Source organism: Dermacentor albipictus, chromosome 6 (genome assembly GCF_038994185.2).
Source record: "Dermacentor albipictus isolate Rhodes 1998 colony chromosome 6, USDA_Dalb.pri_finalv2, whole genome shotgun sequence".
NCBI classification, from domain to species: Eukaryota; Metazoa; Arthropoda; class Arachnida; order Ixodida; family Ixodidae; genus Dermacentor; species Dermacentor albipictus.
This window is the reverse complement of record NC_091826.1, coordinates 62,881,476-62,905,181: the sequence shown is the minus strand read 5'-3', so window position 1 is coordinate 62,905,181 and position 23,706 is coordinate 62,881,476. Positions and strand designations below refer to the sequence as shown.

General features: G+C 44.0%; 1 protein-coding gene across 1 annotated transcript; it reads left to right on the top strand.

Annotated features, from left to right (window-relative positions):
• The first annotated feature begins 1,308 nt into the window (after nucleotides 1-1,308).
• LOC135912354 (uncharacterized) lies at nucleotides 1,309-8,956 on the top strand. Its single transcript, XM_070540669.1, has 4 exons — nucleotides 1,309-1,319; nucleotides 4,855-4,979; nucleotides 5,478-5,870; nucleotides 6,717-8,956. Exons 2-4 carry the CDS (start codon nucleotides 4,923-4,925, stop codon nucleotides 6,984-6,986), a joined length of 720 nt encoding a protein of 239 aa, XP_070396770.1. The 5' UTR covers nucleotides 1,309-1,319; nucleotides 4,855-4,922; the 3' UTR covers nucleotides 6,987-8,956.
• Nucleotides 8,957-23,706: the final 14,750 nt, after the last annotated feature.

Below are 23,706 nucleotides of genomic sequence, written 5' to 3'. Positions count from 1 at the left end.
CTTGATCCCCCTGAGGTCTTGCCTCGAAGAGTTGCAATACGCTTCTTCTAATGAGGAGAAGGAGAGGGGGCGCTCATGCTCCATTGTACAAGGGCCCACCTGCTCCCGGTGGCTCGGCTCCGCAGTGGTGGCAAATGCCTTCTTCAAAGGCGAAGGGGGTCGAGTGAGCTCCATTGTCCGAGGCCCCCTTCTAATCCCGGCGGCGCACGACCTGGGGGCCGCAAACTTGTTTGCACTTGTCTGGTGCTCCTCTGGAATGTGCTTTCCTGCTTCTGCATTCCTCAATTAGCTGTGCTGCGATTCGATGTGGTCTGGGGAACTCGAAGTAGCCTCAGGAAACGGCGCCATATCTAACAGGGCCAAGATTTCCCCAGCTTCTCGCTGCGCTCCAACGGCGACCATTACCTGCACGAAGACTTCGCCGGCGACGGGAACTAGCAAGATGGCGGAAACGTGAGCGCGAGCAGAAGTGCGCCGTTGCCGGGGTTTGCGGTGCCACGCGGAATAGTGCATGGTTTTGCTTGGAAACTGTACAACGTGCCGTAGCCATTAGTTTAATTTAGCATATAGCGTTACCTTATGCCGGTACCGTCACCGATTGCACTTTCTCCGAACTGTGCATTGACACTCGACGGAAGGAAGTGTCGGCAACGTTGACGATAAAACGGTAGTGTCATGCTAAAACACGCAAACCTTTGCAGAAGAAAAAAAAAGAGCTAGCAAGCCCCAGGAAAATATATGGTACGAGTATTGTTGGATATGATGCAATCAACATAACGTTATACTTTGACACCGCCCACAAGAACGTTTGATTCTGTGTAAGGAGTCATATTTAAAAGCAGCAGTGCGCTATACTTCCTGTCTTCTCGTAGCTCTTTTTTCTTGTCTTTCACAAAGTTCTTCCCTTTTAGCTAGCCGTTACAAATGTCTACGAAAAGAGTGAAGGGAAGACGGTTTAGAAATGGTCGTGTAAAGTGAATGTTGCGCTTCTAATTTAACTTCGAAGGCTTCATGAAACTTGCATGTGTGAAACTTTAGTGAAGCCTGGCAATTAAGTGCGGTGGCCGTGGGATATTACCGCCTGTATTAATTTCAGCCTAATGGTAACGGTGCACTCTTCGTTTCCTGGCTGCTGCGCACAACATCGTGATCACCATCCCGTTCGAGGCGCTGTCTATGGCCATCAACAGCTCTCTTTTAGCCGCTGGCGAGGCCTACCAGCCCATCCATGAAGTGCAGAAGGGCCCACGCATCGCGTTCATCTCGTACCGAAACGACAAGTTCTTCCGGCCAGCTCGATATATAGTCCTGCGTCCCTGGTCAGCACAGGTGAATGGGTTGCAACGTGTTAGAATTCATCTGCTGTTCCATACGAGCCACTTTTGTCTAGTTTACTAAGAGTACAGTCTCTGGTTGTGTAATGTGCAGTAATGTCACGTTCATCAGCAGCATCATCACTGCAGAACCTTCATGTGCGTCGTGGTCTGCCCCGCCATTCAGGCTTTGATAGGCCGGAGTATCGTTCAACTTTATCACTAATGTATTGCATGTTCAAGACATCATCATCATCATCATCATCATTATTATTATTATTATTATTATTATTATTATTATTATTATTATTATTATTATTATTATTATTATTATTATTATTATTATTATTATTATTATTTGTTTTGAACACATATACACAGTTAACAGGAAAGAGAAAGCGAGGAGCACGCTGGGAACTGCCACCGGAAGGGGCACAACGCCTGCCTACTCTTCTGAAGGGAGGTGACAGCAACACAAAAATGGAAGTTAGGAAGGAGGGAAGAGGAAAGGAAGAGCAACAAGACAGATCTAAAGTCTAAAGTAGAACACAGTACACTACGCACGTTGTTCTGCCGAGTTTCGACTCTGCAGACGGAATTAATAGAGTGTTTTAGCAGAGCGTTTTTGACGGTCCGCTCCGCTCTCGCGTACCCGCTCACAGTTAGCGGAGCGGCGGACGAAGAATCAGTTTTAGCGGAGCGCCCGGCTGCGTCCGAAAGGCATGTGCTTGCCTGACGCGCCACCTCTCTGCAGAAGGTAAAACCGCTATGAACATAATATTCAAGTTGTAAGAATTGCCGCAATAAAATAATATAGTTGGAATTGCTGAAATGTCTGAAGGCATTTCACGCAATACATGCATTTTCATTTCTTATATATATATATATAATCCTTACATTAACAAAGCCGTTACGCTGTGTTGTAGCCAAGACAAGGTTTTTTGCTCTTTCAGTACACCTAAAACGTGGTCCGCACAAACAAACGTGCACACATGGCATGGTTCTGAAACGGGTTCATGGCCACAACCTCCCGAAGTAGAAGAAGATCTTCGTGTCTCCTAAAGTGTACTCTAGGTTTGCGCTTTACAAATCCCGATTCAAACGACCTCGTGGACGGGCCAGCAGCACTGGAGGCAGCCATTTTGCTTCGCTAGACCCGCTTGACGCGCTCGCCGCGCTCCGCTGAGAAAGCTTTCTAGCGGAGAGGGGGCTCCCGTCCGCTCGCCCGCTCACTGCTGAACGGGTCGCGCATGCGCACTTGCGCTTCCGCTAGCCCGCTGAGCGGAACGGACCGTCAAAAACGCTCTGCTAAAACAGCCTAATGTGACGCCGCGTTCAAGGCATACGTGACGCATAAACACGCACACACAGTTTATCTGACGATTTTCGGTGAGTGTTCTCTTTAACCGTTGAGACAAATAAACAATTGGAATAGCATTTGTTTCATCAAATTGGGGGCCTAAAATCTAGATCCCGAGGATTTTAGGCTGCGCATTATTCTCTTCAAGTCCTTTTCGTTGTAAGTATTTGTCAGAAATTGCAAAGTTATCTTCAACTGGTGTGTTCGCTATCTTCGCTAGAACGCAGTTGTGTTGTCAACATGTATGATATACTAGGGTGATTATTATCGTAGAAAAATGTTCTGCATGACGCATTTGTTCCTTTATTTTGAGCAATTCTTCCTTGAAATCCCAAAGTCATATAGGAGAACATAAAAACCAGACAAACTACTTCCTGTGAAAATGTTTTGACGAGAGGACTTTTCAAGGCTTGTCTAACATTGGTGCGTGCTCTTCCATTTGCGTTTCCATTTTTCCTGCACAATAAAGTCTCCGCTGTCCAAATGCAACTATACATACCTTTTCTTAGACGGTACCTTAACCGACCGGAAGGTTGGGCAGGGATAGTTCTATTTCTAAGACCATTGCATTCGAATGGATTGATCATTAGGTCGGAATTCGATTAATGCTTTATTTGTTACAGAAATGAGTGCATTATATATGTGCTGAGTAATGTAGGTGACTATTTGATGAAAAAGACGATCATCGTCTGCCTGAAAAAGGAAACGTCTTTGACACTCTTAAACGTCTAAGCATATCAGTTAAGAATAAATGGTGCTTCATAAAAAATTTACTGCCACAGGAGTAGTTAACTGCGTGTAGGTTAAGTGATGGATAGTTTCTATTCCTAAACTAGGAAGAAGTGTGGGACTGTGCCCTTAAAGCAAGTGGTTGTTTGAGCACTCTTTAAATTGATGGTTTGCCTATTAAAAAGTATTATTATTAGTCAGCAAAGTTTTAAGGTAGTTTTAATTCCAATTGACGTAGACAAATACGTGTAAGACGCAGAAATGTTCTCGTGAGAGAAGCGGTTGGCTGATCTGAAGGAAAATTGTTGCATTTGAGAGAGAAGATTGAATCGCAGCAGCTCTTGGAAGCGGTATTTCGACTTCGGCCTTGAATAATTTAGGGAAGCTGCTGAAAGTCCGTAATTTAAAAAAAAAACAAAGAAACATTAAGCTTACAATTCCGCAACTCCACACCAAAGACAGATAATAGAGTTTTGTAAACTGAATCTACAAGAGCACCTCAAGCCAACAGATTTGGTCTGAGAGTTTTTAGATTGCGTGATATTGTTTGCAATGTTTTAAAAAAAAAATAATCGGTTTTTACGAGCCAAAACCACTTTCTGATTATGAGGCACGCCGTATTGGAGGACTTCGGAAATTTCGACCACCTGGGGTTCTTTAACGTGCACCGCAGCTAAGTATGCAGTTGTTTTCGCATTTCGCCCCCATCCACATGCAGCCGCCGTGGCCACGATTCGATCCCGCGACCTCGTGCTCAGCAGCCCAACACCATAACCACTTACCGACCACGGCTAGTGATAATAATGTTTACGAGGGTTTTCCAAACGTCAGTCTCACCAATTCGAGGCATATCCTATTGCGGTGCATACCCCCTGAAGTTTGTGTGGTCGGGTTTTATTACTAGTCTCAGTTTACAAATGTATAATATCTTTATGTCGTATCATTTTGATTGTAGAGTTAGGGCGTTGTAAACTTGATATTAGAGGTTTTTTTCGAAAATTTTAATAGGGAGGTGCCATCGATTAAAAATACACCCGTTTATATTACTTGATTTACACTTCGTCTTTGAAGGGCAATAAGCCCCGTAAAAACTGGCACAGTGGTTGCCGATAACGACAATTAATTTGTTGCCATGTATTCAAGCAGTAGTTCCCGACCTATAGCTTCCTCCTGATGTGAGTTGTAGAAATGGCGGCAGCGGCTCATTACAAGAAACAGCCAACTTAAACACCCTTGTGAACTAAAAACTAATTTTCCTTGTAATTATTAGCCACGAATAACAGTTCAATTAGGTTTCCAGATTAATATGTCGCTGAATAGAGATTTAGAGTCGCATGGTAAGGAATCAAAACATTGCACGGGTGTAAAAGGTTCACTGCGTTGAATTACTTGACAGAGCTTCTACGTGTTTAGGTCCTAATTATCCCTTGCTTTCTTTTCTTTTTTTTCTAGGATCCTCTACCAGGAAAGTCATTGGCACCCCACCGCTACCGAATTCTGTCTCTCATATCCTACGTTGGATGTATAACGTCGATCGTCGGCCTGTTTTTCACTTTTCTAACCTACTCCATTTTCAGGCGAGTCTGCTACGCTGATCCCCTGAAAAATATCTCTTGGTTGGTGCTTGCACGTTTTAGAAGTTTGGGCCGTCTACTCTGTCGTCGTGAAAACAAAGACAGCAGTTTTCACCATTTTTTCCGTTTTCCGAAGCGATACCAGTGGAAAAATTTAAGCCACAATGTGGTGAAGCATTGAACGCCTTGTTTTGTAGGCAACATTTCCTGAAAGAAATGGACTACACGGGGAAAATTCGAGCTGATGCAATTTGCTGAATTACAATCCTACAGGAGTGTCTGACCCTTCTTGAGATGCAGCTATAAATAATCGCCCCCCGGTCAAGGGCTTCTTCACGGTATTTTCAGCCATTCTGGCGCTCGGCGCTGCATCCACGTCGAGTTTTATTGCGATAGCAATTATGTGGACACTCCAGGCAAGCTTTCCACATATTCGTCGCCGTTTCCGTCGCCGTGATGTTGAATAAACAGTACGTCTTCTGCGTGGGCAAATGGATGCAGGGCTTCCTCATATTCGAGGTGCGGGTGCTGCAGTACCCGGACGCCCGGGCAGCCTGGTCTCAGCTGGCCTCGACCGGCACGTTCAAGAAGAACCGAGGCTCTGGACCGCAGGCGGCGCCCTGGTGCGCGTACTCGAATCCCAAGCGCAACAGTCACTCATCCATGGAGCGAGTCACCTCGAACAGCACCGACAGCACGAGCACGGTGGTGTTCAACAGCAACATGTGGTACAAGAGAACTGGAGGAGGCGGCGGCGGCCCAGCAAGTGCCCGCGACTGCCCCTCGAGATTGTCTTGCTTCTCGAGTGTCGGCAGCCTGCTGAAGAACTGCAACCTTCAGAAGGCTGCCAAAGGCACAGCGACTCTGAATAGAAAGGACAAGGCCTCCTCCAAGGTTTGTGATTAACCGCTTCGCGAAACTTTAGCGCTCGCAGCTGTATGTTCTTTGGCATAGATTTCACTGAGATTGGTGCAAGCCTAAATGAACGCGTTGTTGCGCCTCCCAGAAGTCTTCAGCTGCATTTCTTATGTAGCAGCTTCACCGGTAAAATTTGCTTCTACCGCTCTTCGTGCATGTCTCTTTTTGATCAGTATACACGCTGCTGACCCTAGCTCTGACTCCATAGACGCAAGTTGACGGCATGGACGCCATTTGAGGTAAAATAATGGCTTGAAGCATTTGATGTTTGATGTCATGTGTGAATAGGATCCACTGGCGCCAACAGGTTGCTAGAGATTGTCACAGATCGTCACAGGCCAAGTACATGAGGTGCGGGCACGTCTTTTCTCTCAGGAGATTTCGACGCTTGAGGCCACGTGAACTCGACTGGGTAACTTCTTTACCTGTTACGCAAAATCCGCAGCTAAGCTTCTTTCCCACAGATGTCTGCCCCTTAGAGCCAGAGTGGCAGAGGCAGTCTTTGTTGCATCATATCGGGAGCTTTAGCACATAGGCCACATATGGAAAAAAGCACAGGGATTGAGACCCATGTCACAGGACGACGACATGATCAAATATTTTGCAACGGTGTAACACCTGCTTTACACGCCCGATTACTTTCTTTGTCAACTTCCTGAGCTCTTGTCTGAATCAATAAATGGGTCAGAGCAATCCTTTCAGTTTTTCCAGCAATCTTGGTTCTGCGAGATATTTCATTTGGTGTTAAGAAAGGTCTTGTCAAAATCAGTTGACAGCTTATTTCGTTGCTCAGCATATGACGCTCACGCTTTTCGATTACAGGTAATCATCGAAGAAGCCGGCGCGAAGCAGAACCGCAAGGAATTCTACTCGTCCGAAGATCAAGTCACGTCTCTGGTGCCGGACTTGTACGCCGGCCAGGAGCACCAAATCAAAAGCAACAGCGTCGACGCGTCAGACCCGAAGAAGTACTTCGACGACGACTCTCGAAGCAGGGTTACGACGCTGCGTCTGGGATCCAACGAGAAGGCACACATACTGTTCGCCCACACGGGAGGCGAGGCCATTCTCTCATACGCGTCAATGGTGTGATGCACCCACCGCTGGACCATCCGAAGCTCGAGCACGTTGCACCGGCCGTCACCCGTGCCAATCAGCACGTCCAAGATTCCCGAACTGCCGTGGCCCTGGAACAATGCTGTGGCGACGCTTGGGGCTGGACCTGCAGACGGCATCGTCTCGGACCACGATTCCCTGCGTAGCTCCACAAGTATGGCGCGCGACCGAGCAGGCGTCGTTTGTGACGCCCAGGGAAATAAGCATCACAGTCGCCGCATCTTGAAGAGTTGCAGACAGCAAGAACACACGATCGCGTTCCCGTCAATAATTAACAAGTCCATGGATAGGAAACAGGACAGCGTGCCTTTTATTCGGAGTTCCCATCTTTGAGACGCGCAGCATCGTGTCCTTGAGTGGATATTTCATGCAGGTATCATGTCGTCATCGCGGGATGTGCAATAGCAGTCGCCAAATAGGAGCTGTGCTCTTTACCTACAACTCAGTGCTGGTGAACTGGAGGTATGAACACGTAGCGCGTTTCTCTGCCGCCCCCAAGGGCTTGCAACAGAGTCTGTGTTTTGTGCACCGAGGCGCCTTCTGGACTGCTGTGTCTCTAAGAATTGTCATCGTTCTACGATAAGGACTTGTGTTTGCTTGGTTGTTGCTCTTCAGCCGTGCCCTTCTGTGCTGACATCTGTCCATGGCCGAAGGTTACTGACAGAACAGTGGTGCTGTGTGCCTCACACATTTCTGTGCCGCGTTTCTTACTGCGGGCCCTTCCTGGTCCCTTGTGGCATTTTCCTACAGCTTCCATTTCCCCATCGCCTTATGTATGCCAGAAATCGCAAACCAAGAGGCCTGGCGACAGTGAAACTGAGTGAATAACAGACGCTCTTTGTATTTGCCTCTGCCCATGGTTATTCGTTGCGTGGGGATCTGTGGGACAATATCGGTGCGACAAAAACGCGTGAACCACCATTTGCTTGTGTGTATATACATATACTTAGGTAATGTCTCTATGTGCCCGAATATTCTGGACTGCATTTAATTTATCTACACATCTACTGAAATCTATATAAAGCTTTAATATTTATAGAGCGTTATTAGTACGTATCTTTTATCTCATGCGCACTATGAAGTCATTGTATTCGTATTTGAGAATGCGTAAGTGTGTGCTTGGGCTGACGAGAACGGGGGAACGTATACATAACACTCGCCTAGCAATTCGAAAGCAAGTTTTGCATCGCCAGTTCCCTAAATGCGGAAAAGACAGAAATGGCGTTACCAGGAATCCTCTTCACCCGTTTCGATTATGTGTAGTACAACTGATGGGCCTTATGAAATTGCGTATTGTGGGAGGAATCATCTTACCTTGTGTATTGAATAAATTGCAAAACCTATTGTAATATGGAAAGGGCAAAATAACAATTCAAATTATCTTGTAGCGCATTGAGTTCCAATTAATCTAAGGAGCAGGAATAGTCCGCGAAACTGGACATAGTTGAGTCATTATGTGCCTCGAAGAAATATACAGTGATCATGGAAAACACGCACATGAAACAGATCATTTTGTAAACCATGCAGTGCACTATGTTTTGTTTATCTTATGGTGTATGTTAGATGCAGTTTACGGTTGGTAATATCACGAGATTTTTTTAATTCCCCTAATTTTGCCAAATCAGTTAAGAAAAGGTGATATTTAATCAAAATCTTGCACCCATCCTTTCTTGTTATTTGAGTTCCTCTCCAACGTGCAATTTATTAGGTGGTCTCCAAAACGTATACTTTAGCCCGGAAACAACTCGCATATTGTGGCTTTCAGGTAAATGTTTTTTTTTTTTAACTTGCCAAGGCAACACATGGGCTGTGTAATACGCAGGGAGCTCCGGAATAATTTCAACCACTTGAGTTCTTTAACGTGTACCTGACTGTCGGCATCCATGCCGTCAGTCAGGTGACCATGCTCTTAGATTTTTTAGGTGACCATGCTCTTAGTTAAGTGACTTGCTGTTAGAACGCCCCATGTGACTGTCTGAAATTTTCTGCGCATGCCCTTACTTGCATATATACAAACGATGTGGAAACGCAATAAAATATTGTTGGAAGTCAGCGCTGTGTATGTCGTCTATCGCTGTCCTTGTCCTTCGCGCTGTACGTTATTTTTGATCATGAATTAACAACTAGCCCAAGCAACCACCCTAGTTCGAATTGATAAGCAAGTGAAGCTAATCGAAGGGTCATACACTGAACTAACGCGATGCACAAGAAAATGCCGAAACTTTCGCAGGAGGGCTAGGATTTTGCGTCCACCGTCTTACGAATTGGTATATGCGCGGAAAATCGGGAGATATCGCTGAGAAAACTTTTAAGAAAGTGCGGAGAAGGACTGGGTATGACTAAAATATTGAAGCAGGCATGGCTGTTAATGGCCACTAAAGTGAGCCCGCTCAAGTCACGCATGTAGAAACACCAGCTTTTTGTTAGTTGCAATGGCAGGACGTCTGCATGCATGTCCGTCTGCATGAAACCCACATATGTGCTCCATTTTCAGCCTACGCACCTCCATCTCTAAACTGACTTCCATTTAGCACTTTTCACGCCTCTCCACCATTAAACTGCGAGATAGCTCAAGAATGCACAACTAGGATGAAATATTTAAGTTAGGGTTCCTTCACTGACAAAATTGTCTCCACACCTCGCATATTTCGTCTTCACTTGTCCCACATAGGATCCAATGGTAAAAACCGATACGTTTCTATATTACCATACGGAACGTCTTTTAAAATTGCAGTTAAAGGCACTGAATTTTTCACGCATCCTCCACCCCTGCAGAAATGCCTCGGAATGAAAATTGGCGTGTCTTTACAGTCAGCAAACTGAAGAAGTTCTGCGTCGTAAACAGTGGCACTGCCTACTGATTTACTCTTCCATAGTACTGTCATATGATTTCCAGTGACGACCAACCTAGTTTCTATTGCCTGTTTTACCCCTTTTCATTGAAGGTGTCCTGCATGCAAAAGTAGTGTCCACAGACTCGCTTAGCTCGTTTTGTTCGTGAATGGGGCGTAGGTATAACTTCCGCGTGGCTTGTGCTCAGGGCTTCACTAATGTGTCTCTATATATGTATGATGTGCGTGCGTGACTTGTAGTGTTTCTTAACATAAGAGACGCCGCTAGCTCCTGACGTTTTGCGCACGGGCAAATTCATCCGCGTATCACGATTATCACGCAAGTGTTTGTACCTTGTGTCACGCAGCAACCTGTCCAGTGAAGCCGCTAACTTGAAACGCCACATATGTGTCACTTCTAGGACACTCGGCAACTTGAGGTGTGTTCCAATTCATTTGAGCAAGCACGGCTCCTTAGTATAAAAAACACAGCTGCTTCTCTGCGTATTTGAGCACGAACAGGCTATGGCATCGTTCCCCTCTTGGCGCGCACTTAGTCATGCAACGATGAACCAATATTTTACTACTGGTAATATGGTTGTGTATCCCGCAGAAACAAACAATATTTATTTACTTCGTACAGGTATGTTTAAACTTGGTTCTAAGTAACCGGTGCCATAAAAGAAATGATCGCAGCTACCTGCGCTATACGACGACTCGTCCACAACTATTACCAAAACTTGCATTTTTTATGTAAGTCTGCTAATTCTCACATGAATATTATTCGCACTTAAGGCTCCATTTGTCAACCACATCGGCGAGCCTTCGGTAGGATCGTGAGCCTCGACAACAGCGCTCATTTGAGCTCCGTGTCGTAACACTTCAATCTCGAGCCCTTGAAGGCGCTCTCACCAAGTTTGTGGAATCTAAACAAACAAGCACAACGCGTAGATGAGGCGCTAATGATCGTGTCTGTAAAGTATCAAACCACTCTAGGAGGGGGGGGGAGGCGAAAGGAAACTGAAATTTCAAACAGATCCATGCACCTTCCTCCACTGGGCAGCTGCACTTACTACCGAAGAATCAAGGTCACACCCATGTAGACTCCTGTAAGCAAAACTCGTTAGCTACAACGGCAGTGATTATATGGCACGTTAATTCTGTAAATGATCCAATCCCTAACGCCCAAGGCGACCTCTGGAAGTGTACCTCGCTGCGAAACGCGAAAGAAAGAATAAAGAAATGCGGACCTCATGCTGTGTGGCATTTAGTTAAGAGGAAGTTTCCATTGTTGTTAGCGGGGAACACCTCTCTGCGCATGCCGGGGAACTGATAAATGCGGAGAACCAGCGCTTTCGAGACACTTTATTTTCAAATGAACTTACAATTTTTTTCATTTTTCGGGAGAAAATTATTCTTTGTCTAGTCGTTTATTTATCGCCGTAAACGGCGTCTGCGCATGCCGGGGAACTTATAAATGCGGAGAACAAGCACTTCTGAGATGCTTTATTTTTCCTCAGAAAAACGATATTTTCACGGGCTATAGGCTTACCATTATTTCAATTTTCGGGAGAAAATTATTCTTTGTCAAGTCGTATATTTATCGCCTTAAACGGCGTCTGCGCATGCCGGGGAACTTATAAATGCGGAGAACAAGCACTTCTGAGACGCTTTATTTTTCCTCGGAAAAACAATATTTTCATGGGCTATAGGCTTACCATTTTTTTCGATTTTCGGGAGAAAATTATTCTTTGTCTAGTCGTTTATTTATCGCCTCAAACGGCGTCTGCGCCTGCCGGGGAACTGATAAATGCGGAGAACAAGCACTTTCGAGACGCTTTATTTTTGGTCGGAAAAACGATATTTTCGTGGGCTATAGGCTAACCATTTTTTCAATTTTCGGGAGAAAATTATTCTTTGTCTAGTCGTTTATTTATCGCCTCAAACGGCGTCTGTGCATGCCGGGGAACTGATAAATGCGGAGAACAAGCACTTCTGAGACGCTTTATTTTTCGTCGGAAAAACGATATTTTCGTGGGCTATAGGCTTACCATTTTTTCAATTTTCGGGAGAAAATTATCCTTTGCCTGGTCGCTTATTTATCGCCTTAAACGGCGTCTGTGCATGCCGGGGAACTGATAAATGCGGAGAACAAGCACTTCTGAGACGCTTTATTTTTTGTCTGAAAAACAATATTTTTGTGGGCTTACCATATTTTCAATTTTCGGGAGAAAATTATCCTTGGCCTGGTCGCTTATTTATCGCCTTAAACGGGGTCTGCGCATGCCGGGGAACTGATAAATGCGGAGAACAAGCACTTTCGAGACGCTTTATTTTTCGTAGGAAAAATGATATTTTCATGGGCTATAGGCTTACCATTTTTTCAATTTTCGGGAGAAAATTATTCTTTGTCTGGTCGTTTATTTATCGCCTTAAACGGGGTCTGCGCATGTCGGGGAACTGATAAATGCGGAGAACAAGCACTTTCGAGACGCTTTATTTTTGGTCGGAAAAACGATATTTTCATGGGCTATAGGCTTACCATTTTTTCAATTTTCGGGAGAAAATTAGTCTTTGTCTGGTCGTTTTTTTATCGCCTTAAACGGCGTCTGCGTATGCCGGGGAAACGATAAATGCGGAGAACAAGCACTTTCGAGACGCTTTATTTTTCGTCGGAAAAACGATATTTTCATGGGCTATAGGCTTACCATTTTTTCAATTTTTGGGAGAAAATTATTCTTTGTCTGGTGGTTTATTTATCGCCTTAAACGGGGTCTGCGCATGCCGGGGAACTGATAAATGCGGAGAACAAGCACTTTCGAGACGCTTTATTTTTGGTCGGAAAAACGATATTTTCATGGGCTAAAGCTTTCCATTTTTTCAATTTTCGGGAGAAAATTATTCTTTGTCTGGTCGTTTATTTATCGCCTTAAACGGCGTCTGCGCATGCCGGGGAACTGATAAATGCGGAGAACAAGCACTTTCGAGACGCTTTATTTTTCGTCGGAAAAACAATATTTTCGTGGGCTATAGGCTTACCATTTTTTCAATTTACGGGAGAAAATTATTCTTTGTCTAGTCGTTTATTTATCGCCTTAAACGGCGTCTAAGCATGCCGGGGAACCGATAAATGCGGAGAACAAGCACTTACGAGACGCTTTATTTTTCGTCGGAAAAACGATATTTTCATGGGCTATAGGCTTACCATTTTTTCAATTTTCGGGAGAAAATTATTCTTTGTCTAGTCGTTTATTTATCGCCTTAAACGGCGTCTAAGCATGCCGGGGAACCGATAAATGCGGAGAACAAGCACTTTCGAGACGCTTTATTTTTGGTCGGAAAAACGATATTTTCATGGGCTATAGGCTTACCATTTTTTCAATTTTCGGGACAAAATTATTCTTTGTCTAGTCGTTTATTTATCGCCTTAAACGGCGTCTAAGCATGCCGGGGAACCGATAAATGCGGAGAACAAGCACTTTCGAGACGCTTTATTTTTGGTCGGAAAAACGATATTTTCGTGGGCTATAGGCTTACCATTTTTTCAATTTACGGGAGAAAATTATTCTTTGTCTAGTCGTTTATTTAACGCCTTAAACGGCGTCTAAGCATGCCGGGGAACCGATAAATGCGGAGAACAAGCACTTTCAAGACGCTTTATTTTTGGTCGGAAAAACGATATTTTCATGGGCTATAGGCTTACCATTTTTTCAATTTTCGGGAGAAAATTAGTCTTTGTCTGGTCGTTTTTTTATCGCCTTAAACGGCGTCTGCGTATGCCGGGGAAACGATAAATGCGGAGAACAAGCACTTTCGAGACGCTTTATTTTTCGTCGGAAAAACGATATTTTCATGGGCTATAGGCTTACCATTTTTTCAATTTTCGGGAGAAAATTATTCTTTGTCTGGTCGTTTATTTATCGCCTTAAACGGGGTCTGCGCATGCCGGGGAACCGATAAATGCGGAGAACAAGCACTTTCGAGACGCTTTATTTTTCGTCGGAAAAACAATATTTTCGTGGGCTATAGGCTTACCATTTTTTCAATTTTCAGGAGAAAATTATTCTTTGTCTGGTCGTTTATTTATCGCCTTAAACGGGGTCTGCGCATGCCGGGGAACTGATAAATGCGGAGAACAAGCACTTTCGAGACGCTTTATTTTTGGACGGAAAAACGATATTTTCATGGGCTATAAGCTTTCCATTTTTTCAATTTTCGGGAGAAAATTATTCTTTGTCTGGTCGTTTATTTATCGCCTTAAACGGCGTCTGCGCATGCCGGGGAACTGATAAATGCGGAGAACAAGCACTTTCGAGACGCTTTATTTTTCGTCGGAAAAACGATATTTTCATAGGCTATGAGCTTACCATTTTTTCAATTTTCGGGAGAAAATTAGTCTTTGTCTGGTCGTTTTTTTATCGCCTTAAACGGCGTCTGCGTATGCCGGGGAAACGATAAATGCGGAGAACAAGCACTTTCGAGACGCTTTATTTTTCGTCGGAAAAACGATATTTTCATGGGCTATAGGCTTACCATTTTTTCAATTTTGGGGAGAAAATTATTCTTTGTCTGGTCGTTTATTTATCGCCTTAAACTGGGTCTGCGCATGCCGGGGAACTGATAAATGCGGAGAACAAGCACTTTCGAGACGCTTTATTTTTGGTCGGAAAAACGATATTTTCATGGGCTATAAGCTTTCCATTTTTTCAATTTTCGGGAGAAAATTATTCTTTGTCTGGTCGTTTATTTATCGCCTTAAACGGCGTCTGCGCATGCCGGGGAACTGATAAATGCGGAGAACAAGCACTTTCGAGACGCTTTATTTTTCGTCGGAAAAACAATATTTTCGTGGGCTATAGGCTTACCATTTTTTCAATTTATGGGAGAAAATTATTCTTTGTCTAGTCGTTTATTTATCGCCTTAAACGGCGTCTAAGCATGCCGGGGAACCGATAAATGCGGAGAACAAGCACTTACGAGACGCTTTATTTTTGGTCGGAAAAACGATATTTTCATGGGCTATAGGCTTACCATTTTTTCAATTTACGGGAGAAAATTATTCTTTGTCTAGTCGTTTATTTATCGCCTTAAACGGCGTCTAAGCATGCCGGGGAACCGATAAATGCGGAGAACAAGCACTTTCAAGACGCTTTATTTTTGGTCGGAAAAACGATATTTTCATGGGCTATAGGCTTACCATTTTTTCAATTTTCGGGAGAAAATTAGTCTTTGTCTGGTCGTTTTTTTATCGCCTTAAACGGCGTCTGCGTATGCCGGGGAAACGATAAATGCGGAGAACAAGCACTTTCGAGACGCTTTATTTTTCGTCGGAAAAACGATATTTTCATGGGCTATAGGCTTACCATTTTTTCAATTTTCGGGAGAAAATTATTCTTTGTCTGGTCGTTTATTTATCGCCTTAAACGGGGTCTGCGCATGCCGGGGAACCGATAAATGCGGAGAACAAGCACTTTCGAGACGCTTTATTTTTCGTCGGAAAAACGATATTTTCATGGGCTATAGGCTTACCATTTTTTCAATTTTCGGCAGAAAATTATTCTTTGTCTGGTCGTTTATTTATCGCCTTAAACGGCGTCTGCGCATGCCGGGAAACCGATAAATGCGGAGAACAAGCACTTTCGAGACGCTTTATTTTTGGTCGGAAAAACGATATTTTCATGGGCTATAGGCTTACCATTTTTTCAATTTTCGGGAGAAAATTAGTCTTTGTCTGGTCGTTTTTTTATCGCCTTAAACGGCGTCTACGTATGCCGGGGAAACGATAAATGCGGAGAACAAGCACTTTCGAGACGCTTTATTTTTGGTCGGAAAAACGATATTTTCATGGGCTATAGGCTTACCATTTTTTCAATTTTCGGGAGAAAATTATTCTTTGTCTGGTCGTTTATTTATCGCCTTAAACGGGGTCTGCGCATGCCGGGGAACTGATAAATGCGGAGAACAAGCACTTTCGAGACGCTTTATTTTTCGTCGGAAAAACGATATTTTCATGGGCTATAGGCTTACCATTTTTTCAATTTTCGGGAGAAAATTATTCTTTGTCTGGTCGTTTATTTATCGCCTTAAACGGCGTCTGCGCATGCCGGGGAACCGATAAATGCGGAGAACAAGCACTTTCGACACGCTTTATTTTTGGTCGGAAAAACGATATTTTCATGGGCTATAGGCTTACCATTTTTTCAATTCTTGGGAGAAAATTATTTTTTGTCTAGTCGTTTATTTATCGCCTTAAACGGCGTCTGCGCATGCCGGGGAACTGATAAATGCGGAGAACAAGCGCTTTCGAGACGCTTTATTTTTCGCCGGAAAAACGATATTTTCATGGGCTATAGGCTTACCATTTTTCAATTTTCGGGAGAAAATTATTCTCTGTCTAGTCGTTTATTTATCGCCTCAAACGGCGCTTGCGCATGCCGGGGAACTGATAGATGCGGAGAACAAGCACTTTCGAGACGCTTTATTTTTGGTCGGAAAAACGATATTTTCATGCGCTATGTGCTTACCATTTTTTCAGTTTTCGGGAGAAAATTATTCTTTGTCTGGTCGTTTATTTATCGCCTTAAACGGCGTCTGCGCATGCCGGGGAACTGATAAATGCGGAGAACAAGCACTTTCGAGACGCTTTATTTTTCGTCGGAAAAACAATATTTTCGTGGGCTATAGGCTTACCATTTTTTCAATTTACGGGAGAAAATTATTCTTTGTCTAGTCGTTTATTTATCGCCTTAAACGGCGTCTAAGCATGCCGGGGAACTGATAAATGCGGAGAACAAGCACTTTCGAGACGCTTTATTTTTCGTCGGAAAAACAATATTTTCGTGGGCTATAGGCTGACCATTTTTTCAATTTACGGGAGAAAATTATTCTTTGTCTAGTCGTTTATTTATCGCCTTAAACGGCGTCTAAGCATGCCGGGGAACCGATAAATGCGGAGAACAAGCACTTACGAGACGCTTTATTTTTCGTCGGAAAAACGATATTTTCATGGGCTATATATAGGCTTACCATTTTTTCAATTTTCGGGAGAAAATTAGTCTTTGTCTGGTCGTTTTTTTATCGCCTTAAACGGCGTCTGCGCATGCCGGGGAACCGATAAATGCGGAGAACAAGCACTTTCGAGACGCTTAATTTTTGGCCGGAAAAACGATATTTTCATGGGCTATAGGCTTACCATTTTTTCAATTTACGGGAGAAAATTATTCTTTGTCTAGTCGTTTATTTATCGCCTTAAACGGCGTCTAAGCATGCCGGGGAACCGATAAATGCGGAGAACAAGCACTTTCGAGACGCTTTATTTTTGGTCGGAAAAACGATATTTTCATGGGCTATAGGCTTACCATTTTTTCAATTTTCGGGAGAAAATTATTCTTTGTCTAGTCGTTTATTTATCGCCTTAAACGGGGTCTGCGCATGCCGGGGAACTGATAAATGCGGAGAACAAGCACTTTCGAGACGCTTTATTTTTGGTCGGAAAAACGATATTTTCATGGGCTATAGGCTTACCATTTTTTCAATTCTTGGGAGAAAATTATTTTTTGTCTAGTCGTTTATTTATCGCCTTAAACGGCGTCTGCGCATGCCGGGGAACTGATAAATGCGGAGAACAAGCGCTTTCGAGACGCTTTATTTTTCGCCGGAAAAACGATATTTTCATGGGCTATAGGCTTACCATTTTTTTCAATTTTCGGGAGAAAATTATTCTGTGTCTAGTCGTTTATTTATCGCCTCAAACGGCGCTTGCGCATGCCGGGGAACTGATAGATGCGGAGAACAAGCAATTTCGAGACGCTTTATTTTTGGTCGGAAAAACGATATTTTCATGGGCTATGTGCTTACCATTTTTTCAGTTTTCGGGAGAAAATTATTCTTTGTCTGGTCGTTTATTTATCGCCTTAAACGGCGTCTGCGCATGCCGGGGAACCGATAAATGCGGAGAACAAGCACTTTCGAGACGCTTTTTTTTTGGTCGGAAAAACGATGTTTTCATGGGCTATAGGCTTACCATTTTTTCAATTTTCGGGAGAAAATTATTCTTTGTCTGGTCGTTTATTTATCTCCTTAAACGGCGTCTAAGCATGCCGGGGAACCGATAAATGCGGAGAACAAGCGCTTTCGAGACGCTTTATTTTTGGTCGGAAAAACGATATTTTCATGGGCTATAAGGCTTACCATTTTTTCAATTTTCGGGAGAAAATTATTCTTTGTCTGGTCGTTTATTTATCGCCTTAAACGGCGTCTGCGCATGCCGGGGAACTGATAAATGCGGAGAACAAGCACTTTCGAGACGCTTTATTTTTCGTCGGAAAAACAATATTTTCGTGGGCTATAGGCTTACCATTTTTTCAATTTACGGGAGAAAATTATTCTTTGTCTAGTCGTTTATTTATCGCCTTAAACGGCGTCTAAGCATGCCGGGGAACCGATAAATGCGGAGAACAAGCACTTACGAGACGCTTTATTTTTCGTCGGAAAAACGATATTTTCATGGGCTATATATAGGCTTACCATTTTTTCAATTTTCGGGAGAAAATTAGTCTTTGTCTGGTCGTTTTTTTATCGCCTTAAACGGCGTCTGCGCATGCCGGGGAACCGATAAATGCGGAGAACAAGCACTTTCGAGACGCTTAATTTTTGGTCGGAAAAACGATATTTTCATGGGCTATAGGCTTACCATTTTTTCAATTTACGGGAGAAAATTATTCTTTGTCTAGTCGTTTATTTATCGCCTTAAACGGCGTCTAAGCATGCCGGGGAACCGATAAATGCGGAGAACAAGCACTTTCGAGACGCTTTATTTTTGGTCGGAAAAACGATGTTTTCATGGGCTATTATAGGCTTACCATTTTTTCAATTTTCGGGAGAAAATTATTCTTTGTCTGGTCGTTTATTTATCGCCTTAAACGGCGTCTAAGCATGCCGGGGAACCGATAAATGCGGAGAACAAGCGCTTTCGAGACGCTTTATTTTTGGTCGGAAAAACGATATTTTCATGGGCTATAGGCTTACCATTTTTTCAATTTTCGGGAGAAAATTATTCTTTGTCTGGTCGTTTATTTATCGCCTTAAACGGCGTCTGCGCATGCCGGGGAACTGTTAAATGCGGAGAACAAGCACTTTCGAGACGCTTTATTTTTCGTCGGAAAAACAATATTTTCGTGGGCTATAGGCTTACCATTTTTTCAATTTACGGGAGAAAATTATTCTTTGTCTAGTCGTTTATTTATCGCCTTAAACGGCGTCTAAGCATGCCGGGGAACCGATAAATGCGGAGAACAAGCACTTACGAGACGCTTTATTTTTCGTCGGAAAAACGATATTTTCATGGGCTATATATAGGCTTACCATTTTTTCAATTTTCGGGAGAAAATTAGTCTTTGTCTGGTCGTTTTTTTATCGCCTTAAACGGCGTCTGCGCATGCCGGGGAACCGATAAATGCGGAGAACAAGCACTTTCGAGACGCTTAATTTTTGGTCGGAAAAACGATATTTTCATGGGCTATAGGCTTACCATTTTTTCAATTTACGGGAGAAAATTATTCTTTGTCTAGTCGTTTATTTATCGCCTTAAACGGCGTCTAAGCATGCCGGGGAACCGATAAATGCGGAGAACAAGCACTTTCGAGACGCTTTATTTTTGGTCGGAAAAACGATATTTTCATGGGCTATAGGCTTACGATTTTTTCAATTTTCGGGAGAAAATTATTCTTTGTCTAGTCGTTTATTTATCGCCTTAAACGGGGTCTGCGCATGCCGGGGAACTGATAAATGCGGAGAACAAGCACTTTCGAGACGCTTTATTTTTGGTCGGAAAAACGATATTTTCATGGGCTATAAGCTTTCCATTTTTTCAATTTTCGGGAGAAAATTATTCTTTGTCTGGTCGTTTATTTATCGCCTTAAACGGCGTCTAAGCATGCCGGGAGTAAGAATTCGATGCCAATTAAAACGATCGATCGATTGGTTCGTAGAAATTCACCCCCACCGTCGGCGTCCGAGACGCACCGTCAGAGACGGGCTGCACAGGTGGCTCAATGGGTGACTTAGGTTCGAAAAGACAAAGCCGCTGCAGTAACGAACGAACAACAACTTGTATTTACAGATAAAATTACAAAGTTCGGTTACAAGATTGCATAGTTTCAACGGTACATCGGTTACAAATTGTTACACTGGTTTGGACCACATAGGGCGACCCTATTTCGGCAGAGCCGATGGTGCTTAGCACCGAAACCAGGTCCAGAACTCCCTTCGGAGCTCTGCGGCCGCATTTTGTAGACGCAACGCTCCGCCCACAATCTTTACTGGCGAATTGCCGCCGGGTTGTGTCTCAACTGGACAATCCATTCACCAATCACTGCGTTCAGCAGAACTTGCGTGCGGGATTGGCCAGTCGAACAACGAAAAGTCAAAGAACATCTTTTTTTAGTACAGTTCACGGTGTAGAATCCTCACCCGAAATACACAATATACAACAACAAAGGGGTGAGGGTCATGCCAGCTGTACCCATCGCAAGTTCCGAGCAACGGCTCTCGAGCACAGCCGGCGCAACAAGCACTGACTAACAAAATACATTCACAAATCCCTAAAGCCTGGGAACGTCGGGACCATGTTTTCCAGTGCTCGAACATGTGCGCGACGCGATCGGATTCCAAGAACCCGCAGGCCATGCGGCGCCTTAAACAAGCAATTGTTTGCAAGCCAAACTGTCACAGAGGGGCCCGGGATAATTGCCCACCCGCCGAGGTCGGCCTCGTGTCTGGGCCGTAAGCCGAAGAAGACGTTCCCACGGCGCCTCGGAACCGAGACAAAACCGCAGGGGCTTTTGCGGCTCAAAGAATCCCTACGCCGGTCAGCGCGCGGTGCAAAGCCGTCAAAGTCAATGAGGCTGGCGCGCCTGCTTGAGGCCGCGCTATCTCTGTTGCCCGCGGCTAGACCCGAACAAAGCACTTCAAGGGCGCCGATGAGAGCACCGCGGAAGGCAGACGGGCCCACCCGTTACGGCGTTTGACGCCCAGTCGGGGAGATCCCAGCTGGGAAGGAGTTTACCCCCGCCAGCCGGCCGCGCGCAAGGGAAACGCCTGTGGGGATCCCCAGGAAGCACAATGCGACGGGGGTCCGAAGCTCCCTTTTTTACTGTGAGGCGCGACCGCAAACGTGGCGCTGATGGCCTTCTGCGCTCCCCGAACTGTGCGGCAGCCCTGGGTGCCGACGGCGTGGTTACTCTGCTTGCCTGCAAGGCCCCGCTCTGGGTCAACCGTTAACAGCCATTACTCAAGTGTGGAAACAATCTCGTCGAGACGCATGTCCCCTGCCCAGATGGCCCGCGCCGTCCGTATGGGTTTGTTTTGCAGCCGCCCGTAGCGGGGCTTACACCGGGGAACCGATAAATGCGGAGAACAAGCACTTTCAAGACGCTTTATTTTTGGTCGGAAAAACGATATTTTCATGGGCTATAGGCTTACAATTTTTTCAATTTTCGGGAGAAAATTAGTCTTTGTCTGGTCGTTTTTTTATCGCCTTAAACGGCGTCTGCGTATGCCGGGGAAACGATAAATGCGGAGAACAAGCACTTTCGAGACGCTTTATTTTTCGTCGGAAAAACGATATTTTCATGGGCTATAGGCTTACCATTTTTTCAATTTTCGGGAGAAAATTATTCTTTGTCTGGTCGTTTATTTATCGCCTTAAACGGGGTCTGCGCATGCCGGGGAACCGATAAATGCGGAGAACAAGCACTTTCGAGACGCTTTATTTTTCGTCGGAAAAACGATATTTTCATGGGCTATAGGCTTACCATTTTTTCAATTTTCGGGAGAAAATTATTGTTTGTCTGGTCGTTTATTTATCGCCTTAAACGGCGTCTGCGCATGCCGGGAAACCGATAAATGCGGAGAACAAGCACTATCGAGACGCTTTATTTTTGGTCGGAAAAACGATATTTTCATGGGCTATAGGCTTACCATTTTTTCAATTTTCGGGAGAAAATTAGTCTTTGTCTGGTCGTTTTTTTATCGCCTTAAACGGCGTCTACGTATGCCGGGGAAACGATAAATGCGGAGAACAAGCACTTTCGAGACGCTTTATTTTTCGTCGGAAAAACGATATTTTCATGGGCTATAGGCTTACCATTTTTTCAATTTTCGGGAGAAAATTATTCTTTGTCTGGTCGTTTATTTATCGCCTTAAACGGGGTCTGCGCATGCCGGGGAACCGATAAATGCGGAGAACAAGCACTTTCGAGACGCTTTATTTTTGGTCGGAAAAACGATATTTTCATGGGCTATAGGCTTACCATTTTTTCAATTTTCGGGAGAAAATTATTCTTTGTCTGGTCGTTTATTTATCGCCTTAAACGGGGTCTGCGCATGCCGGGGAACTGATAAATGCGGAGAACAAGCACTTTCGAGACGCTTTATTTTTGGTCGGAAAAACGATATTTTCATGGGCTATAGGCTTACCATTTTTTCAATTTTCGGCAGAAAATTATTCTTTGTCTGGTCGTTTATTTATCGCCTTAAACGGCGTCTGCGCATGCCGGGGAACCGATAAATGCGGAGAACAAGCACTTTCGAGATGCTTTATTTTTGGTCGGAAAAACGATATTTTCATGGGCTATAGGCTTACCATTTTTTCAATTCTTGGGAGAAAATTATTTTTTGTCTAGTCGTTTATTTATCGCCTTAAACGGCGTCTCCGCATGCCGGGGAACTGATAAATGCGGAGAACAAGCGCTTTCGAGACGCTTTATTTTTCGCCGGAAAAACGATATTTTCATGGGCAATAGGCTTACCATTTTTTCAATTTTCGGGAGAAAATTATTCTGTGTCTAGTCGTTTATTTATCGCCTCAAACGGCGCTTGCGCATGCCGGGGAACTGATAGATGCGGAGAACAAGCACTTTCGAGACGCTTTATTTTTGGTCGGAAAAACGATATTTTCATGGGCTATGTGCTTACCATTTTTTCAGTTTTCGGGAGAAAATTATTCTTTGTCTGGTCGTTTATTTATCGCCTTAAACGGCGTCTGCGCATGCCGGGGAACCGATAAATGCGGAGAACAAGCACTTTCGAGACGCTTTATTTTTGGTCGGAAAAACGATGTTTTCATGGGCTATAGGCTTACCATTTTTTCAATTTTCGGGAGAAAATTACTCTTTGTCTGGTCGTTTATTTATCGCCTTAAACGGCGTCTAAGCATGCCGGGGAACCGATAAATGCGGAGAACAAGCACTTTCGAGACGCTTTATTTTTGGTCGGAAAAACGATATTTTCATGGGCTATAGGCTTACCATTTTTTCAATTTTCGGGAGAAAATTATTCTTTGTCTGGTCGTTTATTTATCGCCTTAAACGGCGTCTGCGCATGCCGGGGAACTGATAAATGCGGAGAACAAGCACTTTCGAGACGCTTTATTTTTTGTCGGAAAAACAATATTTTCGTGGGCTATAGGCTTACCATTTTTTCAATTTTCAGGAGAAATTTATTCTTTGTCTGGTCGTTTATTTATCGCCTTAAACGGGGTCTGCGCATGCCGGGGAACCGATAAATGCGGAGAACAAGCACTTTCGAGACGCTTTATTTTTGGTCGGAAAAACGATATTTTCATGGCTATAGGCTTACCATTTTTTCAATTTTTGGGTGAAAATTATTTTTGTCTAGTCGTTTATTTATCGCCTTAAACGGCGTCTGCGCATGCCGGGGAACTGATAAATGCGGAGAACAAGCGCTTTCGAGACGCTTTATTTTTCGCCGGAAAAACGATATTTTCATGGGCTATAGGCTCACCATTTTTTCAATTTTCGGGAGAAAATTATTCTTTGTCTGGTCGTTTATTTATCGCCTTAAAC